Here is a 26035-nt window from a genome sequence, read left to right as displayed (position 1 = left end):
CAGGAGACAGGGACACACTGGGCCCCAGATGTCTCTGGGCCGGACCTATCTAAGTCTCCGGGTTCAACAGGACTTAGGTGTCATGGCCCAAATCAAAATCTAACTGCATGACCCTCCTGGGAGATATTCGTCGAAGCCATCGTATTGCACTTTTTAACGATAGCGGCATAGACTTTCTATCCATTTGGGAATAGTGCATTACTGACCGTCCCGACAGCCATTTCTTTCTCTCGGTGGGTAGGATGTAATGATCTGTATGAGTAACCTAACTGTAATAGGGTAGGGAGGAGCCCTCAAGAGCCACAGATGCACTTCATTCATTTCGCTTCACCCCTTTATGGGTTTGTAATATGCACACGGATTTAAGAAAACCTTTAAAAATATTTGGGGACTCCAATTTGGAAAAGTTGACCTCAAAACCCAGTCATATTGTATTACTTTCCCTTTCATGGTTTCAAGGACTGTTTGGGGTGAGGGTCTTGCCCAGTGTGGGCCTATCAGCAGATGTCTGTCGTAACAGTCTAATATTTAAATTCGTGACACTAGACGTTCTGTCTAAAAAAAAAAAACTAAAGTTCCATGACCACCACTCATTAAAAATACAATATCGTGTCTTCAAATGTAAACTAAAACACTGTCAGTCAGATGCTTAAAAAACAGGGTTTTGAAGATCCAAAGTGAAAGAAAACAAAATCTCTTCCGATTTTCTTTTATCCATCTGATTATTTTCAATTTCAGTCAGCCAAGCTTTTTTTTTTTTCCTTCTAATAACCAAACTGAATTCAGAAGATCAGTAGTTTGGGAAATGGAGAGCTTCAAGTTTCTTTACTAACACTGAAGATTTGGTTTATTTTCTTCATCTGCCTTCTGGGCTGTTTCCTCAAGCTGATCAATTTTCCTTTTAGTTTTTATAACTTGGTTTGTGCCCTCGGAAAACCTGAGCTGGTGAGGAATATATTCTGTTTTCGAACGGGAGAAGAGAGCAGTTGTCCTTTTGTAATCAAGACATCTAAAATTGTTCTAACATCATCCGATCGGTCTTGTTAAATATTGCTTAGATCACTTACCTTGTCTTCTTCGTATATCTACTTTTCCTTGGGCGAAACACACGATCACTTTGCTCTAAAATCCACTGAACTCTGCATTTGGACACTGAGCTGACTCGGGTCCTCGTTTGCAGTGAGAAGTTAAATATAGACTGGAACTGTACCCAGAATGTCCCCGGGGGGTGGAACCCTGTTGCCACTACACGTTCTGTCCCCTTAAGTCCGTCTCTGGTGACAAGGGCACAAGTCAGTTGGATTCTCCCACGGGTTCTTTTTCCGTTTTGGGCTCAGTATGCATCCGTTTTCTGTCCACATAAGAGCCAGACAATAGGTTCTGGTGGCACCGTCGATGCCAGAAATGGAGTTCAGAGTTTTGCCTTCCTTAGGGTTGATTGCCTGCCAACTCACCCCTCCCTTTTAGCAACAGGTGTGATGTGTGCAGCATCTGCCGTTAGCATGGCTCTAGTTTAAGCTGACTTGGTATCCTTCTGTTTAATTAAAAGCAAAACTGATTTTTCTTTAAGGTGACCACAGTTGAAAGAGGTAGAAGAAAATGAACTTGGAAAACTGACCTATAATATGGTTCATTTTGTAGGCAAATCACAGCCCCGAGATAGCTTTGCACAAATCGCACACAGAAGCGGAGGTGGCGTTTCCCGTCAGGAACACGGCGCGTGGATTTTGTTCAAGGATCCCAGGACCGAAAGAGATCACGGACAGGCCTCCCGCCTGGCACCCCGGTTCCCGAACGCCAGCGGCCAACACAAGATGTTCCTTTGTCTTCCCCAGGGGTTAGGGTATGTGATTTTTCTGGGGACGTTTCCGAGAATTGGAATGGGGAGGGTGGTCGCCTTGGAGGTGGTAGCGGCAGAAGCTGCAGTCATTACTGAGTGATGGGTGTCTTGCTGAGCTGCCTACAGAGCGAGGACTCTGCGAGGTTCTGGGGCAGATGAGAAGAGAGACCTCTCGTGCTATGCCTCCAGCCTGGCTAGCTGTTTTCCTTCTCATCTGTTAAGGCTACTGTTGTCCATCCCCGCAGCTCCGGTGAGGAGTCCGGTCTCTGAGCGGGAAGGGGTCGGTATACTCACTAATGTGTGCTTACTCGGAGACGACCTTTGCAACATTCACCCCTCCCATCCTAACTTAAATAAGATCTTAGCCCTTTCCAGTGTGCCGGGAATTTCCCGATCTATTGTTTCCAGCTTTAATCTCCCTTACTGTAATTAATGCTCATTTCTAGCAGTTCATTCCTCAGAGATCCGAAAAAAAAATAGTTCAGCCCGTCTCTCCCTCCCCTAGAAAATGACCTTCAACTATTCAACTAGGTCTTCAATGACCCAGCAAACATTTGCTTCCTAGATGGAAAAAATCCTGACTCCTCTTTTTCCTGGTTCCCATTTTTTACCCCTTATTATGGAGACGCCGCAATTGCTTCTCAGAAATTTTAGAATGTGCCATTTTAAAGTAGACTGAATTCTTTTCCTAAGCCATACAGAGGAGGAAGATATCTACCACATATTGTCATGTATCCTGGAAGCATCTCAGCTATTTTCCCAATATAGCACCATTTTATAAGCGGGTTGTCCCCTATTACCCACAGTCTTTTTCTGGTGCACAGAATCTGGCTTTAGAGTAGTGCCTGGGTGAGGTCTTTCCAGCCCCAGCTTCAAGTCCAGCCCTCCCAGGCCCTGGATGAGGACATAACAGGCATTTCAGAACGTTCACTGTGGCAAGACATTCAGTAATCATTGCTGCTGCCATTAGCCCAGGACCTCGGTAACCTCACTCCGTCGGCTCACTCCTGCCTCTGCTCTCCTCTCCTTGTCCCTAAAGCCTGTAGTAGCCAAAATCACTAAGACAACCATGCCCAGCTTTGAAGCCATACATACCTGCGTGTGTTTATCTAGGTGTCATTGTCCAGTTCCTGCTCTACCGCTGTGACCTCAGAGCCGGGCTCCCGACGCACCCTCCTCACAATCCAAGCCGGAAGAACTGATCCTGAAAGCTCTGCCAGCCCTATGATCCACTCCGCACCTCCTCCTCCTCCACGGTCCACCTCCACAGTTCATCTCCATCTCCTTCCAGCAGTCAGAAACCTGGCTACTTTCCATTTAGCCTGCTGCATCTCATGATGACGATGGTATTTGTTAAAGCTGTTCTAAGCGCTGGGGTAGATAGAAGGTAATCAGGTTGGCCCTTGTGGGGCTCACAATCTGAATCCCCATTTTACATATGAGGTAACTGAGGCCCAGAGAGGTTAAGTGACTTGCTCAAAGTCACACAGCTGTTAAGTGGTGTAGTGGGTATTAGAACTCAAGATCTCTGACTCTCAAGCCTGTGGTCTAGTAAGACATGCTGCTTCTTTGTTGTTCCCCAGAGTTTAGTACAGTGCTTTGAATATAGTAAGCCCTCCAGAAATATTAGTACTACTGTTGAATCTTGCTCTGGAAAACTAATCAAATGCAATGTTGGTTTGGGTTCTCAGAGAAATGCTAAAGCTTTCTTTCTAATTCTTGTTGGGAGCCTGGGCTAATTGTCAGTCCTGCCTGCCTGCGTTGCCCAAAGAAAGACTGCAATCCTCCTCTGTTGTCCCTCACCCTAAAACCTACAGAAAGCCCTAAGAATGTTGGCAAAGTGATCTGAAATCTGCAGAAGAAGAAATACAGTACACTGTATGCTGAGTATTTACTATTTAAAAATATTAGGAAGCAAAACGTAACAGTATAAATTCATACATTTCAGTATGGCACATTTTAGCTTAGTACATAACAATGCTTTTCTATGTTTTTAAGGCAGATTATTTTTATTTGGTAGAAGAAATACCGTGAAACCATACAAATGACACAATCAGAGATATCCGGGACAAAAACTAAGAGATGAACGCTGAAGGCGGCCCTTGACCGCCTCTATTTCAGCAGTTTGTAGCTTAGATACCTGAGGACAGATTTCCTTCCTTTAATGTGCATTTTGCTGTTCTTTACTGTTTTCCTCAGAGTTGCACCCTACCCGGTTTTCCTTTAGATTTTTTTCCCTTTCCCTTTTGATTGGCTTGAACGGTGAAGTTGACATTAACCATCTCTTCACAGCATCATCCACCTCGAGCAGGGATCACGTGCTCCCACCGTCTCTCATTTCAAAATATCTTAAACCTCCATCTCCCACCCTTGGCCCCTGTAAGAAGCGGGATGCTTCCACAGCAGCAATAGAAACGCTTCAGAGCAGCCATGTCACATCAGCGGCATGTGCAGAGAACTGGTACTGAGTGCTGAGGAGAGTAGGGTAGAAAGGAACCAGCCCCCTATCACAGTGTGCAAAGAAAAGAGGAAACACTGCTTCAGGGGTGGGAGAGAGGCATTTTTGTCAAAGCCCGAGGAAGAGTTGGGTTGAGTTTTGGCATCAATCGCTAGCAGAACTACCGGGAGTGTGTGGGAGTGACAGGGAAGGGAAGTGGTGCCAGAACCCAGGGGGTTGCCAGTGGTGGTCCTGAATATGCACAGCTACTGCGGCCAGATTCCCCTGCACATGGAAAAAGGGGATTGTCTCCTATTACTCCCTCGAAAGGAGATCCTAAACAGTCTTTCCAAAAAAAAAAAATTATTAGAAACAATAAGGAGGATGGATGGGGGAGAGACAGAAAAACCTGCACAGATGATTCAGGATTTGGTGGAGGAAAGAGTTGTGAAAGAAAAGGGGCAGTGAGATCACTTGCCAGGTCACCTGCCTTAGGTGGGCAAATCGAGATTGAGCAGTTGTGACGGACGGCTGAGGAGGTCGGGGAGAAGTGCGACCATCGTTGGCCAAGAGGGGAGTCAAGAGGTTCTGCAGGTCCAACACCCGTGCTCCTGGGAAGAGTACAAACGACGGAAGGAGAGAGACGAGGCTTCGGATGGCCGGTTCAATTTTCTATGACTCAAAGGGTTATCCTCCCGGCCCCCCAGGTCTCGGGAAAGAGGGCGCGACTCCCCTGTTGTGTCTCGTCTGCGTGTAAATATGGTGTCTAATAAAAGTATGACATATTAACGATCTACATCTTTTCCCCCAGTGGCGCTGACAGAGAGACCAGCTCTACACAGTAAAAAGGAAATGGAGGGCTGGCAAAATGGGTACAATGGAAAAGTGTACCACTGACACCGAAGGAAATAGGCAGGGTGAGAATGGTCTCAGAGAACACTTTGACTGTGTACACTTGATTTCTGAGACATGCTACTTCTACCGAGAGATGTGCGAGAAACAAATCTTAGTGCATAGGAAGAATATGGAAGCGAGTTCTGCAATGCCCGAATGGCATTTTAATTAATATTAAAAACATCGCAGATAATAGTACAACAGAGCACAGAAACGTTGCCAAGGAGCACAATGTGCATCCTAAGATACGGTTATCGAAAGCCAATAAAAGCGACGGGTCGGAAACACGACATTTTCGTTTCAGGTATCGGAAACAAAACCGGCGCATCGTTCCATCCTACTGTACGACAAATACCGAAGGACAAGAATTTCAGTCTTAAAATACATCTTAAGTCAGAATTTTCCTTCAAGGAAAAAGGTACTATAAATAAATTACAATACAGTGAATTTGCCTGAACTCACTCTGTTTCTGCCTTCCAGCCTTTAAAGTCAAAGAAAAAAGCATAAAAACTGTACACTCTTAACAGGACAGTCGATCTTTTATAAAATAAGTTGTCCTCAGAGATGTCAATTTCACAACAAGGAAAAACCAAGCCTCGTTGCCGTCACCATTATAAAATATATATGTATATATAGGTTTTGTTGACTTTTTTTTTTTTACAAGACATGTATATTAATAGCTTTGCACAAACATTTGTAAGATAAACCTAGCTAGTCTACTAACTAACTTGATGAAAATAAAGACAGATAAATACTTCATGTTTACAAGGCAGCACACTATACATCATCAGCTGGCAGAGGAGGTATGTTAATCCTTGGTCTTGTAAAAAACGCTATCTTCTCCCTGTCAGAAAGAAGGAAAGGGGTCAAGATCTAGGTGCTAGGTGTATAGTAGCAGAGACCCGCAGATCAGGAGCCCCCGTGTGGTAGCGACAGGGATTGCAAGTGTAGCCTGAGGGGAGAAGCTCATGAGCCGCCAGGTGGTGACGGCAGGGAATGCAGGCGGAAGTGTGAAACGGCTCTCAACGGAGGGCTGAAAAGCAGCAAAACCCCGTTCGGGGGGGCACGGCTCCCTTCCCTTCCCTTCCCTTCCTTCCCTTCCCTTCCCTTCTTCCTTCCCTTCCTTCCCTTCCCTTCCTTCCCTTCCCTTCCCTTCCTTCCCTTCCTCCTTCCCTTCCCTTCCCTTCCTTCCCTTCCCTTCCCTTCCCTTCCTTCCTTCCCTTTCCCTTCCCCCTTCCCTTCCCTTCCCTTCCCTTCCCTTCCTTCCCTTCCCTTCCTTCCTTCCTTCCCTTCCCTTTCCCTTCCCCTTCCCCTTCCCTCTTCCCCTTCCCTTCCCTTCCCATTCCCTTCCCTTCCCTTCCCTTCCCTTCCCTTTCCCTTCCCTTCCCTTCCTTCCCTTCCCTTCCCTTCCCTTCCTTCCCTTCCCTTCCCTCCTCCTTCCCTTCCTTCCCTTCCTTCCTTCCCTTCCTTCCCTCCCTTCCTTCCCTTCCTTCCTTCCTTCCCTTCCCTTCCCTTCCCTTCCCTTCCCTTCCCTTCCCTTCCCTTCCCTTCCTTCCCCCCTTCCCTTCCCTTCCCCTTCCCTTCCCTTCCCTTCCCTTCCCTTCCCTTCCCTTCCCTTCCCTTCCTTCCCTTCCCTTCCCTTCCCTTCCCTTCCCTTCCCTTCCCTTCCCTTCCTTCCCTTCCCTTCCCTTCCCTTCCCTTCCCTTCCCTTCCCTTCCCTTCCCTTCCCTTCCCTTCCCTTCCCTTCCCTTCCCTTCCCTTCCTTCCTTCCCTTCCCTTCCCTTCCCTTCCTTCCCTTCCCTTCCCTTCCCTTCCTTCCCTTCCTTCCCTTCCTTCCCTTCCCTTCCCTTCCTTCCCTTCCTTCCCTTCCCTTCCCTTCCCTTCCCTTCCCTTCCTTCCTTCCCTTCCTTCCCTTCCTTCCCTTCCCTTCCCTTCCCTTCCCTTCCCTTCCTTCCCTTCCCTTCCTTCCTTCCCTTCCTTCCCTTCCCCTTCCCTTCCTTCCCTTCCCTTCCCTTCCTTCCCTTCCCTTCCCTTCCTTCCCTTCCCTTCCTTCCTTTCCCTTCCCTTCCCTTCCCTTCCCTTCCTTCCCTTCCCTTCCCTTCCTTCCCTTCCTTCCTTCCTTCCCTTCCCTTCCCTTCCTTCCCTTCCCCTTCCCTTCCTTCCCTTCCCTTCCTTCCCTCCCTTCCTTCCTTCTTCCCTTCCCTTCCCTTCCTTCCCTTCCCTTCCCTTCCCTTCCTTCCCTTCCCTTCCCTTCCCTTCCTTCCCTTCCCTTCCCTTCCCTTCCCCTTCCCTTCCCTTCCTTCCCTTCCCTTCCCCTTCCCTTCCTTCCCTTCCCTTCCCTTCCCTTCCTTCCCTTCCCTTCCTTCCTTCCCTTCCCTTCCCCTTCCCTTCCTTCCCTTCCCTTCCCTTCCCTTCCCTTCCTTCCCTTCCCTTCCCTTCCCTTCCCTTCCCTTCCCTTCCTTCCTTCCCTTCCCTTCCCCTTCCCTTCCCTTCCCTTCCTTCCCTTCCCTTCCCTTCCCTTCCCTTCCTTCCCTTCCCTTCCTTCCCTTCCCTTCCCTTCCCTTCCCTTCCTTCCCTTCCCTTCCCTTCCCTTCCCTTCCCTTCCCTTCCCTTCCTTCCCTTCCCTTCCCTTCCTTCCTTCCCTTCCCTTCCCTTCCCTTCCCTTCCCTTCCCTTCCCCCCTTTTCCCTTCCTTCCCTTCCCTTCCCTTCCCTTCCCTTCCCTTCCTTCCCTTCCCCTTCCCTTCCCTTCCCTTCCTTCCCTTCCCTTCCCTTCCTTCCCTTCCTTCCCTTCCCTTCCCTTCCCTTCCCTTCCCTTCTTCCTTCCTTCCCTTCCCTTCCTTCCCTTCCTTCCCTTCCCTTCCCTTCCCTTCCCTTCCCTTCCCTTCCCTTCCCTTCCCTTCCTTCCCTTCCTTCCCTTCCCTTCCCTTCCCTTCCCTTCCCCTTCCCTTCCTTCCCTTCCTTCCCTTCCCTTCCTTCCCTTCCCTTCCCTTCCCTTCCCTTCCTTCCCTTCCTTCCCTTCCCTTCCCCTTCCCTTCCTTCCCTTCCCTTCCCTTCCCTTCCTTCCCTTCCCTTCCCTTCCCTTCCCTTCCCTTCCTTCCCTTCCCTTCCCTTCCCTTCCTTCCTTCCCTTCCCTTCCCTTCCCTTCCCTTCCCTTCCCTTCCTTCCCTTCCCTTCCCTTCCCTTCCTTCCCTTCCCTTCCCTTCCTTCCCTTCCCTTCCCTTCCCTTCCCTTCCCTTCCCTTCCCTTCTCCTTCCCTTCCCTTCCCTTCCCTTCCCTTCCCTTCCCTTCCCTTCCCTTCCCTTCCCTTCCCTTCCCCTTCCTTCCCTTCCCTTCCCCTTCCCTTCCCTTCCCTTCCCTTCCCTTCCCTTCCTTCCCTTCCCTTCCCTTCCCTTCCCTTCCCTTCCCTTCCCTTCCCTTCCTTCCCTTCTTCCCTTCCCTTCCCTTCCCTTCCCTTCCCTTCCCTTCCTTCCCTTCCTTCCCTTCCCTTCCTTCCCTTCCCTTCCTTCCTCCCTTCCCTTCCCTTCCTTCCCTTCCTTCCGCTTCCCTTCTTCCTTCCCTTCCCTTCCCTCCTCCTTCCCTTCCTTCCCTTCCTTCCCTTCCCTTCCCTTCCCTTCCTTCCCTTCCCTTCCTTCCCTTCCCTTCCTTCCTTCCCCTTCCTTCCCTTCCCTTCCCTTCCCTTCCTTCCCTTCCCTTCCCTTCCCTTCCCTTCCCTTCCCTTCCTTCCCTTCCCTTCCCTTCCTTCCCTTCCTTCCCTTCCCTTCCTTCCCTTCCCTTCCCTTCCCTTCCCTTCCCTTCCCTTCCTTCCTTCCCTTCCCTTTCCCTTCCCTTCCCTTCCTTCTTCCCTTCCTTCCCTTCCTTCCCTTCCCTTCCCTTCCCTTCCCTTCCTTCCCTTCCCTTCCCTTTCCCTTCCCTTCCCTTCCCTTCCCTTCCTTCCCTTCCCTTCCCTTTTTCCCTTCCCTTCCTTCCCTTCCCTTCCTTCCTTCCCTTCCCTTCCTTCCTTCCCTTCCTTCCCTTCCCTTCCCTTCCCTTCCCTTCCTTCCCTTCCCTTCCCTTCCCTTCCTTCCCTTCCTTCCCTTCCCTTCCCTTCCTTCCCTTCCCTTCCTTCCTTCCCTTCCTTCCCTTCCCTTCCCTTCCCTTCCCTTCCCTTCCTTCCCTTCCCTTCCCTTCCCTTCCCTTCCCTTCCCTTCCTTCCCTTCCTTCCCTTCCCTTCCTTCCTTCCCTTCCTTCCCTTCCCTTCCCTTCCCTTCCCTTCCCTTCCCTTCCCCTTCCTTCCTTCCCTTCCTTCCTTCCCTTCCTTCCTTCCCTTCCCTTCCCTTCCTTCCCTCCCTTCCCTTCCCTTCCCTTCCCTTCCCTTCCTTCCCTTCCCTTCCCTTCCCTTCCTTCCCTTCCTTCCCTTCCCTTCCCTTCCCTTCCCTTCCCCCTTCCTTCCCTTCCCTTCCTTCCCTCCCTTCCCTTCCCTTCCCTTCCCTTCCCTTCCCTTCCCTTTCCCTTCCTTCCCTTCCCTTCTTCCCTTCCCTTCCTTCCTTCCCTTCTTCCCTTCCTTCCTTCCCTTCCCTTCCCTTCCTTCCCTTCCTTCCCCTTCCTTCCCTTCCCTTCCCTTCCCTTCCCTTCCTTCTTCCCTTCCCTTCCCTTCCCTTCCCTTCCCTTCCCTTCCCTTCCCTTCCTTCCCTTCCCTTCCCTTCCCTTCCCTTCCCTTCCCTTCCCTTCCTTCCCTTCCCTTCCCTTCCCTTCCCTTCCCTTCCTTCCTCCCTTCCTTCCCTTCCCTTCCTTCCCTTCCCTTCCCTTCCCTTCCCTTCCTTCCCTTCCTTCCCTTCCCTTCCCTTCCCTTTCCCTTCCTTCCCTTCCCTTCCTTCCTTCCCTTCCCTTCCCTTCTTCCCTTCCCTTCCCTTCCCTTCCCTTCCCTTCCCTTCCCTTCCCTTCCCTTCCCTTCCCTTCCCTTCCCTTCCCTTCCCTTCCCTTCCTTCCTTCCCTTCCCTTCCCTTCCCTTCCCTTCCCTTCCTTCCTTCCCTTCCCTTCCTTCCCTTCCCTCCTTCCCTTCCTTCCCTTCCCTTCCCTTCCCTTCCTTCCCTTCCCTTCCCTTCCTTCTTCCCCTTTCCCTTCCCTTCCCTTCCCTTCCCTTCCCTTCCCTTCCCTTCCTTCCCTTCCCTTCCCTTCCTTCCCTTCCTTCCCTTCCCTTCCCTTCCCTTCCTTCCCTTCCTTCCCTTCCCTCCCTTCCCTTCCCTTCCCTTCCCTTCCTTCCCTTCCCTTCCCTTCCTTCCCTTCCCTTCCTCCCTTCCCTTCCCTTCCCTTCCCTTCCCTTCCCTTCCCTTCCCTTCCTTCCTTCCCTTCCCTTCCCTTCCTTCCCTTCCTTCCCTTCCCTTCCTTCCCTTCCCTTCCTTCCCTTCCCTTCCCTTCCTTCCCTTCCTTCCCTTCCCTTCCCTTCCTTTCCCTTCCCTTCCTTCCCTTCCTTCCCTTCCCTTCCCTTCCCTTTTCCCTTCCCTTCCCTTTCCTTCCCTTCCCTTCCCTTCCTTCCTTCCCTTCCCTTCCCTTCCTTCCCTTCCCTTCCTTCCCTTCCTTCCTTCCCTTCCCTTCCCTTCCCTTCCCTTCCCTTCCTTCCCTTCCCTTCCTTCCCTTCCCTTCCCTTCCTCCTTCTCCCCCATCGCTTCCCTTCCTCTTCCCCTTTCTGTCTTACCTCGTCTCGTTTGTCGTTTCCCCCCCCCGATATCGCTTCCCCTTCCTCTTCCCCTTTCTGTCTTACCTCGTCTCGTTTGTTGTTTTCCCCCCCCCCGATATCGCTTCCCCTTCCTCTTCCCCTTTCTGTCTTACCTCGTCTCGTTTGTTGTTTTCCCCCCCCCCCCGATATCGCTTCCCCTTCCTCTTCCCCTTTCTGTCTTACCTCGTCTCGTCTTAGTTTTACCCCTTGCGGTTGATTTAGCTCAGCTGTGACTGATTAATTACTTTCCTTCTTTCTCCTTCCCCAAGAAAGAAAGAAAACATGTTGCCGTGTAGCAGAAATGGCACCTAGGAAACGTGTTCTCATGCACTTACTCAAGTCACTTACCTAAAGGTCTGCACCTGAATAGGCTCTTTCTGGTTCTGTCCACGCAGCTGGTATATTTCTTTGGATACTTTCTTGAGCAATTTCTCAGCTGCTTGTTCTTGATGGTGTTCAAGTTTGGTCTGTCTTGTCTAAGGAGAAAACATTCAAATCAGCATTCATTCTCCCCACTTTCTGGGATCCACCTCAGCTCTCTCGGTGGTATACAGAAGGGGTGTAGTGGATAGAGCGCTGGCCTAGGAAGAACTAGACTCTAATCCCAGTTCCACCACTTGTGACCTTAACAAACGCAATGCTCTTATTATTCTCATTAAAGTCCCCAAAAGGGGGCTGATCTGCATCGTAGGCAGGCTCCCTGGCTCTCTTTTGCTGAAGACGGAACGATAGTCGGTGACTCTACCATCTTCTGCACTTGTCACAACAATGATACTTACGTTGCTGGTCAGGAACTGTGCTACTCAGTGCTAGGGTAGATACAAGATAATCAGGTCCCATAGGGGCCTCCCAGTCTTAATCCCCATTTTACAGCTGAGGTAACTGAGGCCCAGGGAAGTGAAGCTACTTGCCAAAGGTCACACATAGCAAAACCGGGATTAGAACCTATATCCTTCTGACTCCCAGCCCTGGGCTCTATCTATCCACTAAGCCACAGAATCCCTGCATTCTGGCAGCCTGGGCTGGGCTCCCAAGCAAGCCACCGAGCAGCAACACCTGTGGGATCGGAGCACCTTACCTGCCTCTCTGCTTCCTTCAGCAGATTACGGAACCGCTCATCCCACAGCACCCAGTTGGGAAGATGGGTTTGCCCTCGGAGCTGGGCGTCTTCCAAACGTTGCCTCAACTCCCTCAGAGCACAGATCTCCTCATTCAACTGTCTCTGTCGTGTTCTGGACGCCTGGAGATCCAGCTCCAGGTCTAGGGACGTCCGGGCCATCACCTCAGCCAAAGACGACCTACAGGACTGGGAGAGACAGTATCTCTGAGCATTCGTTTGTTTTCTTTCTCTTTCTCTCTCCCCCCTCCCCACTAGAGGGCCCTGGGAAGGGAGGCCCAGGGATGTTTTGGATTTTGAAAAAGATATTCTATCATCTTTGTTTGCTTTGAAGCACCTTTGAACTGCAAATAGAATCTTTTTCAATCAATCACTTGGTGCTACTCCCCTCGGCCAGCATCTTTAGCTTTTCGTCCTCGGGGTTTGCTGCAAAGCGAATGGTCTTTGCAATGAGTCACATATGAGAAATAAATACATGCCAGGTGGAATGCTTTTAAACATCTTCTTTGTTCAATCTGAACAGGAATTAAAAGACTGCCCAGTACCTACCTGAGAGAATTAGAACTATAAATCAAAGCATTTCGTTAGTCCATGGGACTTATCAAGGCCTTACCGTTTGCTGAGCACTGAGGGGAGTACAATATAACAGACATATTCCCCACCCACAACGAGCTTCCAGTCTAAACAGTCTACAGCACCTACTGGCCTTCCATACTCCATGTTTTCACTTTGGGATTTGGGATCCCGATTACGCTGTAAGCCCGTCACTGGGCAGGGATTGTCTCCATCTGTTGCCGAACTGTACGTTACGTTCCAAGCGCTTAGTACAGTGCTCTGCACATAGTAAGCGCTCAATAAATACTACTGAATGAATCAGAAGCTACTGAGGAGGAGTGTTCTTGTGCCAGACTTGGGGTTGTGTGTTTGTGTCTGGCACTAGTCAAGCGGGGCAGGTTGTAACATGGGTTTTCCCTATTGAGGGGATTGTCGAGAACACAGCCCCTGCCCTCTAAGGGGACTGAGTGCATGCTTGATATCATGGGAACATACCTGTTTATAGCGTAGGGTTCGCCTTTCCAAAGTATTTCGGACAAAGGGGGACTTTCTTGGCAGAGTGGAACTATCACTGTCACTACGATAGAGCTGCGCAGAAAGAAAAAAGTATTACCGTGTGCCAGACAGTGTAATAGGCATACAAGATAATTGGGTCGGACCCAATCCCTGTCCAACAAGGGGCTCAGAATCTATTCCCTCAGTCAATCCATGGTACTGAGTACTTACAGTGTTCAGAACACTGTACTCAGCACTTTGTACTTTGGGACAGTACAAAACTCTCTCCATTTTGCAGATGAGTATACCGAGGCCCAAGGTCACAAAGGAGGCCAGGGGCAGAAGTGGAATCACAACCTGGGTCTTCTGACTTCCAGGCCTGAGGTGGCTTTGGGATATTTGCAAATGAAATAAAAGCCATTTTTTTTTTCCCTTAAGCAATGAGGCTGCTACTTGTAGCTGTATTCGTTTTTCATATTTCTTACAAACTCTTCTTCACCTTCCCCCCAAAATAAATAACTTGGTTCCAATTCTTTGGACTCCTCCAAAGAACCAGTACAAGCTGGCCAGCGGGGTCACAGGTTCCTGAATGCTGACAGAAGAGGATGTTTTTTACAAACAATCGAGCTGTTTGTTAAGGGGTTACTGCGGGCTGAGCACTGTGCTGAGGTAGATTCAATACCATCAGAACTGACACAGGCCCTGTCTCACGTGGGCCTAACAGTCTAAGTGGGCAGATCGGGTGGGGAGTAGAGATATTTACTCCCCTTTTTATAGAGGACAAAACGGAGGCAAAAGAAGCACAGTGGCAGAGCTAGAATTAGAACACAGATCACTGCCTCAAAGACCAAAGCTAGTCTTCATTTGCAGTCGCTTGATTTCCCGAGTTCAGCCCGATTCCACTAACTGTTTTTCAGAAAGACAATTTCTTTCTAGAGCCAGCAAACATTACTACACTACTCCTCTTCCAGGTACAGAAAAGCATATGCTTGAAAAAGAAAGAAGGCCTAATGTCTCTTTTCCAGGACCCGGGATTCACGTATTTTGCTTAGGGGCAGGTTTTTACCAACCCAAGAAACGAGTACTTCTGCCCATGCCGACTTGCTTTTGGATTCCTGTTTTCCCGTGTCAGCTTCAAAATACTTACAGCAAAATTTAATACCATGCCTGTCTGAGACATCATAATCACTGTCATCAAAAATATGTCCAGACAGAAGGCTCTTTTAAACCCGGGGCCTATTTAAGTAAGTATTAATTATTGCAATTTTGGTGAAAGACTGACTTCAGAAATCCCAACAAAGAAGTATGGTCCTGTACCACAGTCCCACACTTTCAGATATATATATACATACATAATAATAATAATGTTGGTATTTGTTAAGCACTTACTATGTGCAGAGCACTGTTCTAAGCTCTGGGGGAGATACAGGGTAATCAGTTTGTCCCACGTGAGGCTCACAGTCTTCATCCCCATTTTACAGATGAGGGAACTGAGGCACAGAGAAGTTAAGTGACTTGCCCACAGTCACACAGCTGACAGATGGCAGAGCCGGGATTCGAACCCATGACCTCTGGCTCCCAAGCCCGGGCTCTTTCCACTGAGCCACGCTGCTTCTTATATACATATATATAGGAATTGATAGTATTGTGTCTGTGTGTGTGTATATATATGTGTGTGTGTACACACACACAGACACAATACTATCAATATATATGTATGTATGTATGTATGTATATATATCTGTTCTGGTAGCAGGATCCCAACCCATCACATGACTACAGAGCCCTGGAGAACCCCAGGGTATTTGTTAAGTGCTTACTATGTGCAAAGCACTGTTCTAAGTGCTGGGGTAGATACAGGGTAATGAGGTTGTACCACATGAGGCTCACAGTCTTAATCCCCATTTTACAGATGAGGTAACTGAGGCACCGAGAAGTTAAGTGACTTGCCCACAGTCACACAGCTGACAAGTGGCAGAGCGGAGATTCGAACCCATGACGTCTGACTCCCAAGCCTGTGCTTCAATAGAGATACGGATATATATAGATAAATATTGGCCTTAGGTGGTGAATTTTATATATATATATATATATATATATATATATATATACACATACACATATACACATACATACGTACTAAGTATGTGTATGTATATGTGAATTATTTCCATCACTTATGCTTTGGCAGTCAATGGACAACACCTGTAGCCATGGCGACAATTTAGGATTCCAGCTACCCTAACACCAAGCTGTGGAGGGACTCTTGAGAAGCACCTCCGGGGGGGGACTTAGTCATAACTCCACCCTCCCCTTTACCAACAGCGCACTGATACAGCTTCCCACCGCCAAAGTGATCAACCGGGCGCGTGTCTACGTACTCTGCAAACATACTGACTTCTTGCTCCAGGCGTGAAAGTCTGTGAACGGACAATCGTGCTACTCCGAACAAAGGGAGAACCGCGGGACCTGCGGCTGGTTCTCTCTTTTCGAAGACTGGCCACTTCCTCTGGGAAGACATCTTCTGTGTTGGTTTCCTTATCCACCTGCAGTAATAATAATAACAACGATGGTATCTGTTAAGCGCTTACCATGTGCCAAGCGTTGTTGAAAGCACTGGTTTAGATATAAGGTAACCAGATTGTCTTTTGTCTGCAAGATAACCTGCAAGTATTTCAAAGACAAGGGGGCAGTGATTAGCCCATGATTTCCTAAACCACTAACAGGGAAGCCTGAAAACCTAATCTTCCAATTTTGGTGAAGGTTAAAACACAGCTTCCAGGCTCGCCTTTTCTGATTGACTCAGTTTTGAAGTTTAAGGAACATGTTTTAAAAGGGTCAATTATTACATATTTTTTAGTTTTCAGATCTGGTTCAGATTCAGTTGACTACTGAATCAAATACTAAGGTTTTCGAATGTGAATGTTGATTCGCTGATTAAATCACAAAAAAATTTCCAGGTAATGTTGCTCTGATGAGTTTGTCCTGACAAATGCAGTTAACATGGAATATTAATTCCACCTAGATCTGCAAAGACACAGCTCCAGGGAGAACCACGCTAAGTCCCACTGGCTTTACATCCCAGGTTCATTTATACAGACAACTCAACACGTCTATTTCTGTAATCATTTATGTCCGTCATCTTGCCTCCCCTCATTAATTTTCTTAAAAATTGTATTTGTTAAGCATTCACTCTGGGCAAAGTACCACACTAAGCGCTGGGATACAGTTAAGACAATAAGGTTGGGCAGAGTCCCTGCTTCATGTGGGGCTCACAGTCTAGGTAGGTAGGAGGAAGAACAGGTTTTAAATCTCCACATTTTACAGATGCACAGGAAACTTGAGTGATTTACACCAAGTCACACAGCAGACAAGAGGTGGATCAGGGATTAGAACCCAAGTCCTCTGACTTCCAGACCTATTTTCCTTGCACTAGATCATGGTGCATTTCCCCATGTGAAACACCAAGATCCTTGAGGTCAAGGACTGCATTTTTTTGGCCTTCTTAATTTCTATGTCTTCAAAGCCTTTTAGGATCACCATCTAGCTGGAGCTTCTTTAGATTAAACACACCTTGATGCCATAGCTTCTTCAATCCTCCTTAGGGGCAGCTAAATTTCCAGAAACACTGTAGGGCTCGATAGCTTTTTCTGTGACGGGGACAATCTGAGAGACAAGAACTATATCTAAACAGAACCTGTACTACTTTGCCTACTTACCTTAATAGATGGAGGTTGAAATTTCCCTGGGCTGTACTGGTCTGGCTGACTTGCTATCACATGTCCATGTAGGGATTCAACACAACACGGCTCTGGATAAGGAACACCGGTCTGGGTACAATTGCTACATCCACTATCAACGGATTCCGCTTGCCAGCTCCTAGAGACAAGGCATGCCGAGAAATCCGTCAGGTTTAATCCAAAAGGCTGTTTCCGCCCGCCCGTAGCTAACTTTTCAGGTTGGCGACATCAGACTGATGCTTTTCATCTGGCTCTCCTGGTAGGTCACTGCGGAGGCTAGGGCACTGATGGCTTTCTTCCATTTAGGAGCCATCAGTAGAGGGGCTCCTGGGTCCAACACAGGGAAAATGTGTGATCTCTTCACTGATACTATCTTCATCCCATAAAGAGGTTGTGCTGGAGGCCCTTCGTGCCCGAGGATTGGAATTGGAAAAAATGACTGCCCCTTCTGTCACTGAAACTACATCTATTTTCTCTTTCTCTTTCTCTCTAGGATAACTAGTGTGAATGGAGAATCAGGCACGGGAAGAAACCAATTCACTGAAGACTGGCCACCAGACTCCCAGTTATACTTCTCATGGGCCAGGCTTGTAAAATACCCCACTTCTAAGCCACTAGAGTCACTTGGTGCCTGGCTCAGCTGCTTACGTTTATGAGAAATACACCAACATACTTCAAGGGTTGAGGGGACTTATCTGTACTTGGATTATTTCCCCAGGACTGATCACCTAAAGTAAATCTTTTTCATTGGTGAATGATTTCAAGAATTCTTTTCTACATGATAGTAGGAGAGTGCAGGCAAAGTGAGTAAGTGAGGCTTCATTTACCTCTCTGATACTGCTTCTGCCTGATCTTCTTTTCTTTCCATCTCTAGGATTTCTTCTTCTGTGTATTCTAGCTTCACCCTTTCCTCTGCCAACTCTCTTTCCACGGCTTCCAACTGGGCAGTGGTCCTGGCCAACAAGACCGTCACTGCATCCTGAAAGAGAAAATGAACCACTGGTGAACCGATACTTTATTTGTATGAAGCAAAGGACGGTCACTGTTTATTCAGAAAACGGTCAGAAGGTCCCATATGTCCAACTGCTATTGCTTAGTCAACATGTAAAGATTAAGCACCCCAAGAGAGCAGGGCACCGGGCACAGTCCTTAGGGTTCATGATAAAAAAGTAGACCGTCTCTGTACTCAAGCTTAAGATAGTCTCATTAAAAGAGATTACAAAAAAAGAATGTGCACATGGATTTATGTCGACATTTCCTTAAACCTGAAATGCATGGTATTTATTGAGCACTTCCTCTGTGCAGAGCACTGTACTGAAAGCTTGGGAAAGTAAAAGATATTTGAGTTGGTAGGCAGGAAATACAACAAGCCTAGTGCTTTGCGTGCTTGTACAAAGTCATCATCGCTATCACCATTTTTATTTGGCACTACGTATTAGATGAAGTACCTGTTGCCCAACTGAAAATGGGAGCACTTCCCCTTAGATGCTGAACCTCTACAAATCCTTCTCACTCACTTGAATTTAACTCTTTTCCTCAACATTTTCCTTTCAGGTGAGCCGGGATGCCGAGTGAAAACTACTCGGTTTCATCTACTCGGTTGTAGGGCTGGGGAGAGCCCAAGTCAACCAATCATTGGTATTTACTCAGCGCTTACTGGGTGCACAGCAATGCTAAATAAGCCCTTGGAAGATCTTAAAATCTAGCAGGGGTGCAGAGACAGACATAAAAATACATTATCGGTAGGGGAAGCAGCCGAGTATAAACATATATGCCTTATTGCAGTGTGGATGTTGGGGTGATTACCAAAAGGTGTTGGTTATGGACTCAAGGGCCAGGGTGACCCACAAATGGAAGGGAAAAACAGAATGGGGAGAGGAGCACTCCTCCCCCTCATTCACACTAATGCTTCAGCACTGTTATTTGAGAAAGGCTCTTGGGACTTTGTTAGGTATACAGGGGATTCGAGTATAAAAACCTAACTATGAGCTTGACAAGTAGGGTGGCCTACTGAATAGAGCCTGGGTCCTGGAATCAAAGGACAGGAGTTGGAATAGAGCCTGGGTCCTGGAATCAAAGGACAGAAGTTCTAACCCCAGTTCTGCCACTTCACTGCTGAGGGGCCTTGGACAAGTCACCTCACTTTTCTGGCCTCAGTTACCTCATCTGTAAATTGGGGATTAAGACTCTGGGCCCTCTGTGGGGCAGGGACTAGGTCCAACCCGAATACCTTGTATCTACCTTGTATCCGCTTAGCACCTGGGACAAACACCACAGAAACACCAAAGACCCATGTGGAGATGAGTGAGGCCTAATGAGTAAAGCTAAATCTGTTTTCAAGAGACACCCATAAAAACAGATGTGTGGCTATCTCCAGGATTCTATTAAAAATTCTATCTATAACAAAATACTACAAACTCTACCAATTAGGTGAGTCAAATGTACTTAGGTCTGTAAAAGGGTCTGCTTTCCACCACAGGAATGTTATGTCGGTCACCTACGTGATGACTTAGCATCTACCCACTTTCCCATGCCCTAGTAAACATTGAGTGAAGCAACGAGCTCTGCCCCCCAGATAACCATCAAATCCTAGAATGCAGCACCACAGAAATGCAGAAATCCTCACCGTTTTCAGAGGAGACGTATTTCCCAGGCAGGGTGCGCCGCTTTCTTCCTTCTGGCTACTGTTCTTGATCCTCTGTGGATCCGAACTGGTAAAGATCTGCACCAGGTACCAGCGCAGCTGCATTTCACTTGAGCTTTCATAATCAGCCAGGCTGATCTGCGCAATTCCCTGAAGATGAGGTAGAAAAAATATGCTGATAAAGACGGGCAGGGGAAGTGGCTCTTGTTTTTAACACAAAATGGACACAGAGATGCTCTAACACTGAGCCCAATTCTTCTCTCAAACGGGGTAGGAACAGGTTGAGCCTAGTCACCTATAATGGTGGGGAAAAGGAAGAGAAAGCAACAGTGTGCCGGGTCTTGAACTGCCCATGCACCCAGGTGAGTTTGTTTGGGAACAAAACTGATGAGGGATGGGGACGGGAAAGAGAGCCAGCCAGGGGATGTGTGAGGACCAGTGATTCTGTCCTGTCAGCTCTGGAGGGAGTGGTCAGGGGGCCATTCCAATAGCCTCTGCACGGCAAGTGATTCTCCGGGAGAAGCAGGGTGGGCTGCCTTAATAAAGAAAAGACCATCGAATGAATGAATAAATGAAAAAACAGGGAGTGCCGCTGGAGCGACACAGCCCGGGGGAAAGGGGACAGGCCTAGGCATGGTTCTAATCCTAGCCCTGCCATTCACCTGCTCTTTGGCCCTGGACAAGTCATTTACCTTCTCTGTGCCTTAGATTCCTCAACTGTAAAATGGGGGTTAAACCCCTGTCCCCCCTCCCCTTACACGGTGTCCCATGTCGGACAGAGATTAGGTCTGACCTGGTTTATCTTTTTTCTACCCCAGTGCTTAGCAGAGCGCTTCACACAGACCGCTCAGCAAACACCACAATTAGAATACTATACACACTGACTGTTGTTCAACAACGATCATTTGTTGGAAATGAGACTGGGTGACTCGGAAAGCTGAATCTAGATATCAGAAATGAATACTGTGCAGGAGCACTAATAGCTACTCACTAATAACTAAACCCACTAATAGCTGTGTTTGGCTGCACAGCTGTTCCATTTCCACACTCCTTTTATTACAGTGTTTCATTTTAATAGCACAGTAATCATAAAGGATTTTAAATGTCTGAAAGGGACCACTTACCAAGAGTTCTTCTTGAAGTTGATAGTCAACTGAACAAACATACAATTGCAGCGACTTTAATTTCAACACACTTGAATGCACAGGGATTCGGAAAACTTCATTAAATATTAATGGAGCTTGACATTCCAGAGCCTTAGAGCAGTAAGTGCTTGGGGTGCCTGAGTCAAGAGGTGGTAAATAAACTCTGATGTGTCTGGAGACGTAAGAAAAAAAACAGTGGAGTTGATACAGGGGCTGTGTGTTCGATAGGATTAATAAATCAAACCGAATAATGAAAACAATCCATGGCAAGCTGTGGCAATGCTTTGAAGCCTAGAGTATTCACAGAGCAGATCTTCAAAGATGAAAATTTCTCTCTTCTCAACAAAGGTGACAAAATTACTTTATCGAGCTACTTCAAATGTTTTAGGAGGGTTTGCCTTAGACAAAGTAATGTGAGGGTCCAAAAATTTGCCTCTACGCAAGATTCTTAGTTACTCGGGAATAATCATATATTCCGTATAATCACTTTTGCTAAAGCGCACATTCTCAAGAATCAAAATGGACGGTTTGGTTTTCAGAATAATCATTTCAAATAAGTTATGGTGAACAGTGGCACACCACAGATTGTAAGCCTACACCAGGGACAAGGACTGTGTCTAATTCCCCCCGTGCATTCGCTCCCAGCACTCAACACAGTGCTCTGCACACAGTAGATGCTTAATGAATACTATAACTACTACTTGCTTCAAAGGAAAACTTGCGCCTCATCAGACTCTTAGTGAAATGAAACTTACATTTTACTGCCTTCTTTCACCATCAGTTCCCTTTTAAAGTTTTTTAGCTGGAGCACATGGACTAAGAGGCATTCACTTCCACTGTCATGCCTAGTAAACAAAACAAGAACATTTCTGAAACATTCACGTGTATCTTCAGTGGGGCAGGTCAGGTCAGCAAATTCCAGTTACTCTGTTGGGAATCCAGGCATCTGGACTCAGCAAAAATATTATTATTAATAGTAGTAACTCTTTATTAAAGACTTACTTTGTGCCAAGTCCTGTTCTAAGCACTGGGTTAGATTTCAATACTGTGAGAATCGATCCCTGCCCCTCAGTGGAAGAGCACAGGATTGAGAGAAAAAGAGAGTTGAGTCCGAGCTCTGCCACTGGCCTCATGTGTGGCCTTGGGCAATCTGTTTAAACTCACTGGCCCTCCGTTTCCTTGTCTGTACAATGGAGATGAAATACCTGTTCCCCCCTACTCGGACCATGAGCGTCATGTGGGACAGGGACTGAGTCCAAGCTGGTTAACTTGGATCTACCCCAGCGCTTAGAATAGTACCTGGCACACAGTACACGCTTAAAGGCTACTGTAGTTATTAATAATTATTTATTCAGTTTTCAGTAACTAAGAAATATGATCTCTGGGGCATTTTGCCCTGTCCAACCACACTTAAGAGAAATCGCTTTGGGTATAATTTCCCTTTTCAAGTATTTTTTGCAGGAGAAATTCAATTCATAAAACTATACATGAACTAAGTAATCCTTGAAGGCTTAACCCAGTGGCTTCGGTCACTCTACCCTAGATATTATTCAGAGGAATACATTCACAGTTCAAACATATGAAGAAAACATTAGGAAATTATTCGTAATCCTCCCTGTTTCTTGCTCTCTAAAATTTGGCAACTTAAGCACCATATAAAGAAGCCAACCATCACTTCCGGACCACTCCAACGCCGGGTCTAAAGGCAGTATTTAGATTGACAGATGACTTAATAAGCAGACCCATTCTATACTCACAAAAATCCAACGTGTATTTGGGGTTCTTCATTATTGGCAGCATCGTTGTATGTGGGCTCCTCAACATCCTCATTCCTGTACACAGAGGGGGGAAGAAAAAGGCAGGAGAATTCAGCCAGCCGTCGGCCAGGCTGCTGTATCTATGTCTTCGATGAGCCATTACCGCCACTCCATCTTCTGGGGCCTACCATCCATCCCTGGAAAAGGGAGCCAGCGGAAGCTGGAGCTTCCCCATGGCGTGAGCGCGCATGAGTGTGTGTTGGGGAAGGCGGGGGGAGGGGGTTGGTAAGAGGGGGGCTCCACTTGGTCCTGGCCGCAAGCGGGATAAGAGTTCTCCACCAAGCCCTGATCATTTCCCTGTTTGTCCCCTGCTGTCCTCTTCTCACTGTCTGTGTGTCTGACTATCCATCTGCCCAGTCCTGGATGTGTCTACAATCTCGTTTTACCCCAAGTTGGCCCCAGTGTTCAAAATGAAAAGCTAACAGCTCTGACGCTATACGCTTAGCTTTTCCAGGTTCCATTTACCAACCCCGTTGGATAATGTTCCTTTGCAAAGCTGGAGATTCCCTTGTTTATATTTAATTTCTGCAGTCGAGTGTAATAACCTACTGCTTTTTATTTACGTTCCTCTTACGCTACGTGCATGTTTTGGATCTCTGTGACATTCCTGAGATGAGGATTGGGCTCTTTCCTCCTTTGTGTCCAGGGTTGTGTTCTCCAATAGTGGGCAGTCATTAAATACAGCTGAGTGAATACCTGGAAAGCGCACTTCTGCAGCCCTATCAACATCTTTGCTCATTAAACTTATATTCTAAACCCTTGAGCCCAGGCAATTGATCAGATCAATACACTATTAACTCCCATAATCCTGGAGGATGTGATAAATAGATTATGGCGCTGACGACTGTGAGCTAACATTGTTTTCCTGACGGCAACACCTTTTTAGAGTCTTTTTTTTTTCCTTTTTCTTATACCACAACGGGTCTCAATCAGCTCTAATCATACAAACCCCCAAATACAGTTTCCTCTCTATTCCTCTCTCCTTAATAATATAAACTACTGCACCAAGCTCTCCAAGTGGTTGGCCGGACAAAGATAAAAAGAAAAGAGCCCTAATTTTTGAACTATGAATAAAAAACACACCCCAAGAGAGTGAATTCCTTCCTCGGGGCCTAGTGACTTCAAAGGGAACTCCAGAACGACACCTCCGACAAAGAGTTCAAAGCAAAATATGACCCCACGCAGGAAAAGACAAAGAGGGTCTTTCCTGTTTCAGAACAATTCTTGGAGCCCGTCATCTTTTTCAAACACATAAAGGGCATAATAACCTCTCTAAATACAACTCTTAACTAATAGCTTACTTTTCCAGGACTGAACCCCAGATACAAATAAAATGACTGTGTTTCCATTTAGAACCTGAAAACAGCTCTGCATGTTTACGGGAAAGAAGACCAGATCCCTGAAAAGGACATAAACATACGTACCTTTTGCTTAACGGTTCAAACACACCACTGTCACTGGCCAGCGAATAATCCGATAGACATGCAGAAACTCTTCTGGCTCTTCTTTCAGATCTCCTGGCACTGTCTTCCCGTAAAGTCACAGCTGTTAAAAAAAAAATGAAATACATAGTAGTTTGAAGCGTTTTCGACCAGCACATCAGCGGTGCACATTTAAATTACACTCGAAGATTCACAGTACAAATTTTCGAATACAAGTGCATTATGAAAGCATGCAAGTAGAAGCCAAGTTTTTCTTCTGGACCATTAAAAGCAATAAATCCTGGGGCTCCTTTTCATGGCTAAAAATTCCAAATCTCCTTAGCTCTATGGAGCCATTTTCCCAGGATTTTCCCAAGCATTCTCTCCTCACCCTTTCATGAGGACAGGGTTCTAAATGAAAACACAGTCATTTTATTCCTATCTTGTTGCTCAGCCTCATGGTGCTAAGAGTGAGGGAATCCCACATAATGAAACCATGAAAAATAGTGCTTACTGCAGAACTTTTATTGATCATGACATAAGAGCGGCACAGCAAGTCTGTCATGACCAATGAGACTTCTCATTTGGACCATAAGCTCGGTGTGGGCAGGGAATGTGTCTACAATATTGTGATACTGCACTCTCCCAAGCACTTAGTACAATGCTCTGCACAGAGTAAGTGCTCAAAAAATATGACTGACTGCCTAATGACCCTGGTTTAAAGTGCCACCTTTCAGACAGCCACTCTGCTACCTGCTTCCTCAACTCCCCTGACCCACCCACAGAGGAATTATGAACAAAAGTATCTTTTTTGGGCAATTAAACCTGGTCCAAGACAGATTTTGAGTATTATGTATCAGAGGATGCTTTGCCAAAAATCTTTTCTTTAACCATCCCCTCGTTCTAGGCAGGGAATATGTCTGTTTAGTGTGATATTGTGCTCTGAATGCAGTAAGCACTCATTAAATACTACTGATTGAATGAATCCCCATCACCTGAACCTCTGCATTTGCGAGATACACTGCTTTCTTTTAAGAATAATAGCCACTTCTACTTAGGGTCACTGCCACTGAACCCAAATTATTAGGCGAATTTACATTGATTAGTGGCAAATACTCTAGCCCTGAAGAGACTCGAGATTAGGGTTTTGCCTGGTGGGACATGAAGTAAAATATCAAAAGATAAACCACAATTGAGGGTCTCCTGAGCAAATACTACCTGAAAGGAGCAGCGTGGCCTAGTGGAAAAATGCCGGGGCCTGGGCATCACAGAGCCTGGATTCTAATCCTAATTCTGACAGGTGCTTGTTGTATGACCGGGGGCAAGTCACTTAAGTTCTCTGGCCTCAATTTCCTCATCTGTAAAATGCAGATTTAATACCCATTCTCTCTCTGCCTTAGACTGTGAGCCCCATGTGGGACTGGGGCTGTGTCCAGCCTGATTAACTTATTTACCTCAGTACTCAGAACAATGCTTGATACATAGAAAGCACTTAAAAATATAATAATAATAATAATAATAATAATAATCCCAGATGGTTCATTACTGCACTCCTTTTCACAATCTTGCTTTCTTACTGCATTGCGGGCAAGGGCAGAAACCAAACCAAAAATAAAGCAATCCTAAAGACACACTAAGCAGATCAATGAATCCACATGGGGATGGCAGTCAGAAATTAAACTGGAAAGGCCCTGCCTTTGGGTGCCAAAGATCGGAAAAGACAACACTGAAGAAGTCATTCAACATCCTCAAATGTCTTGCTTCTTGGGTTTCTATGCCTTGGTTTGACCATCAATTGTAATTCAAATAAAATGAGAGTTAAACTCTTGGGCAACTACTTTCAAAATTGTTCACTACCCTAAAACATCAAAGTCTCAAGAAGTCTCCAAAGAAAAATTCTTCAGTGAAAAGAAAAGACACCTACCATATCAGAGGTCAAGATCTTATGTGACTAGGTCAGCTCAAATATCAATGATGGCATTTCGGACCAACAGGTTAAAGGCGATTTATGAGAATAATAATGATATGAGAAATACCAGCATATTCCTGAATCTGTTGCAGGCAAGAAGCAGTGTGGCCTAGGAGAAGGAGCACATGCCTGGGAATCAGGAGAGCTGAGTTCTGATCCCAAATATGCTACTTGCCTGCTGTGTGACCTAGGGTACGTCACTTAACTTTGTGGCTCCATTTCCTCAACTGTTAAAAGGGGATGAAATGTCTGTTCCCCCTCCCTCTCA

At 46.9% G+C, this 26035-nt stretch overlaps 2 protein-coding genes and 1 long non-coding RNA gene across 3 annotated transcripts in view; 1 reads left to right on the top strand and 2 right to left on the bottom strand.

Annotated features, from left to right (window-relative positions):
• Positions 1-1161, bottom strand: part of CLCN4 (chloride voltage-gated channel 4) — a 40750-nt gene extending 39589 nt beyond the window's left edge. Inside the window, exon 1 of the mRNA XM_029079915.1 lies at positions 1068-1161. The gene's annotated coding sequence lies outside the window, so the exon portion shown is untranslated. The remainder of the gene's footprint in view (positions 1-1067) is intronic.
• LOC114817003 overlaps positions 1-3210 on the top strand; it is a 123428-nt gene extending 120218 nt beyond the window's left edge. The window contains exons 4-5 of the long non-coding RNA XR_003764837.1: positions 1642-1843; positions 2954-3210. This is a non-coding gene — a long non-coding RNA (uncharacterized LOC114817003). The remainder of the gene's footprint in view (positions 1-1641; positions 1844-2953) is intronic.
• A 513-nt stretch (positions 3211-3723) lies between these two features.
• Positions 3724-26035, bottom strand: part of WWC3 (WWC family member 3) — a 124565-nt gene continuing 102253 nt past the window's right edge. Inside the window, exons 12-23 of the mRNA XM_029079815.2 lie at positions 23802-23922; positions 22318-22392; positions 21316-21405; positions 20540-20732; positions 19398-19565; positions 17599-17750; positions 16751-16910; positions 15413-15577; positions 13032-13124; positions 11943-12170; positions 11213-11340; positions 3724-6015 (exon numbers count right to left, since the gene is read on the bottom strand). Of these exons, the coding sequence (XP_028935648.1) occupies positions 5949-6015; positions 11213-11340; positions 11943-12170; positions 13032-13124; positions 15413-15577; positions 16751-16910; positions 17599-17750; positions 19398-19565; positions 20540-20732; positions 21316-21405; positions 22318-22392; positions 23802-23922 (1640 nt within the window). The 3' untranslated portion in view covers positions 3724-5948. The remainder of the gene's footprint in view (positions 6016-11212; positions 11341-11942; positions 12171-13031; positions 13125-15412; positions 15578-16750; positions 16911-17598; positions 17751-19397; positions 19566-20539; positions 20733-21315; positions 21406-22317; positions 22393-23801; positions 23923-26035) is intronic.

The sequence above is a fragment of the Ornithorhynchus anatinus genome, chromosome 15, assembly GCF_004115215.2.
Source record: "Ornithorhynchus anatinus isolate Pmale09 chromosome 15, mOrnAna1.pri.v4, whole genome shotgun sequence".
Classification (NCBI taxonomy): domain Eukaryota; kingdom Metazoa; phylum Chordata; class Mammalia; order Monotremata; family Ornithorhynchidae; genus Ornithorhynchus; species Ornithorhynchus anatinus.
The sequence above is the reverse complement of the archived record's forward strand: the minus strand, read 5'-3'. Positions and strand labels throughout refer to the sequence as shown.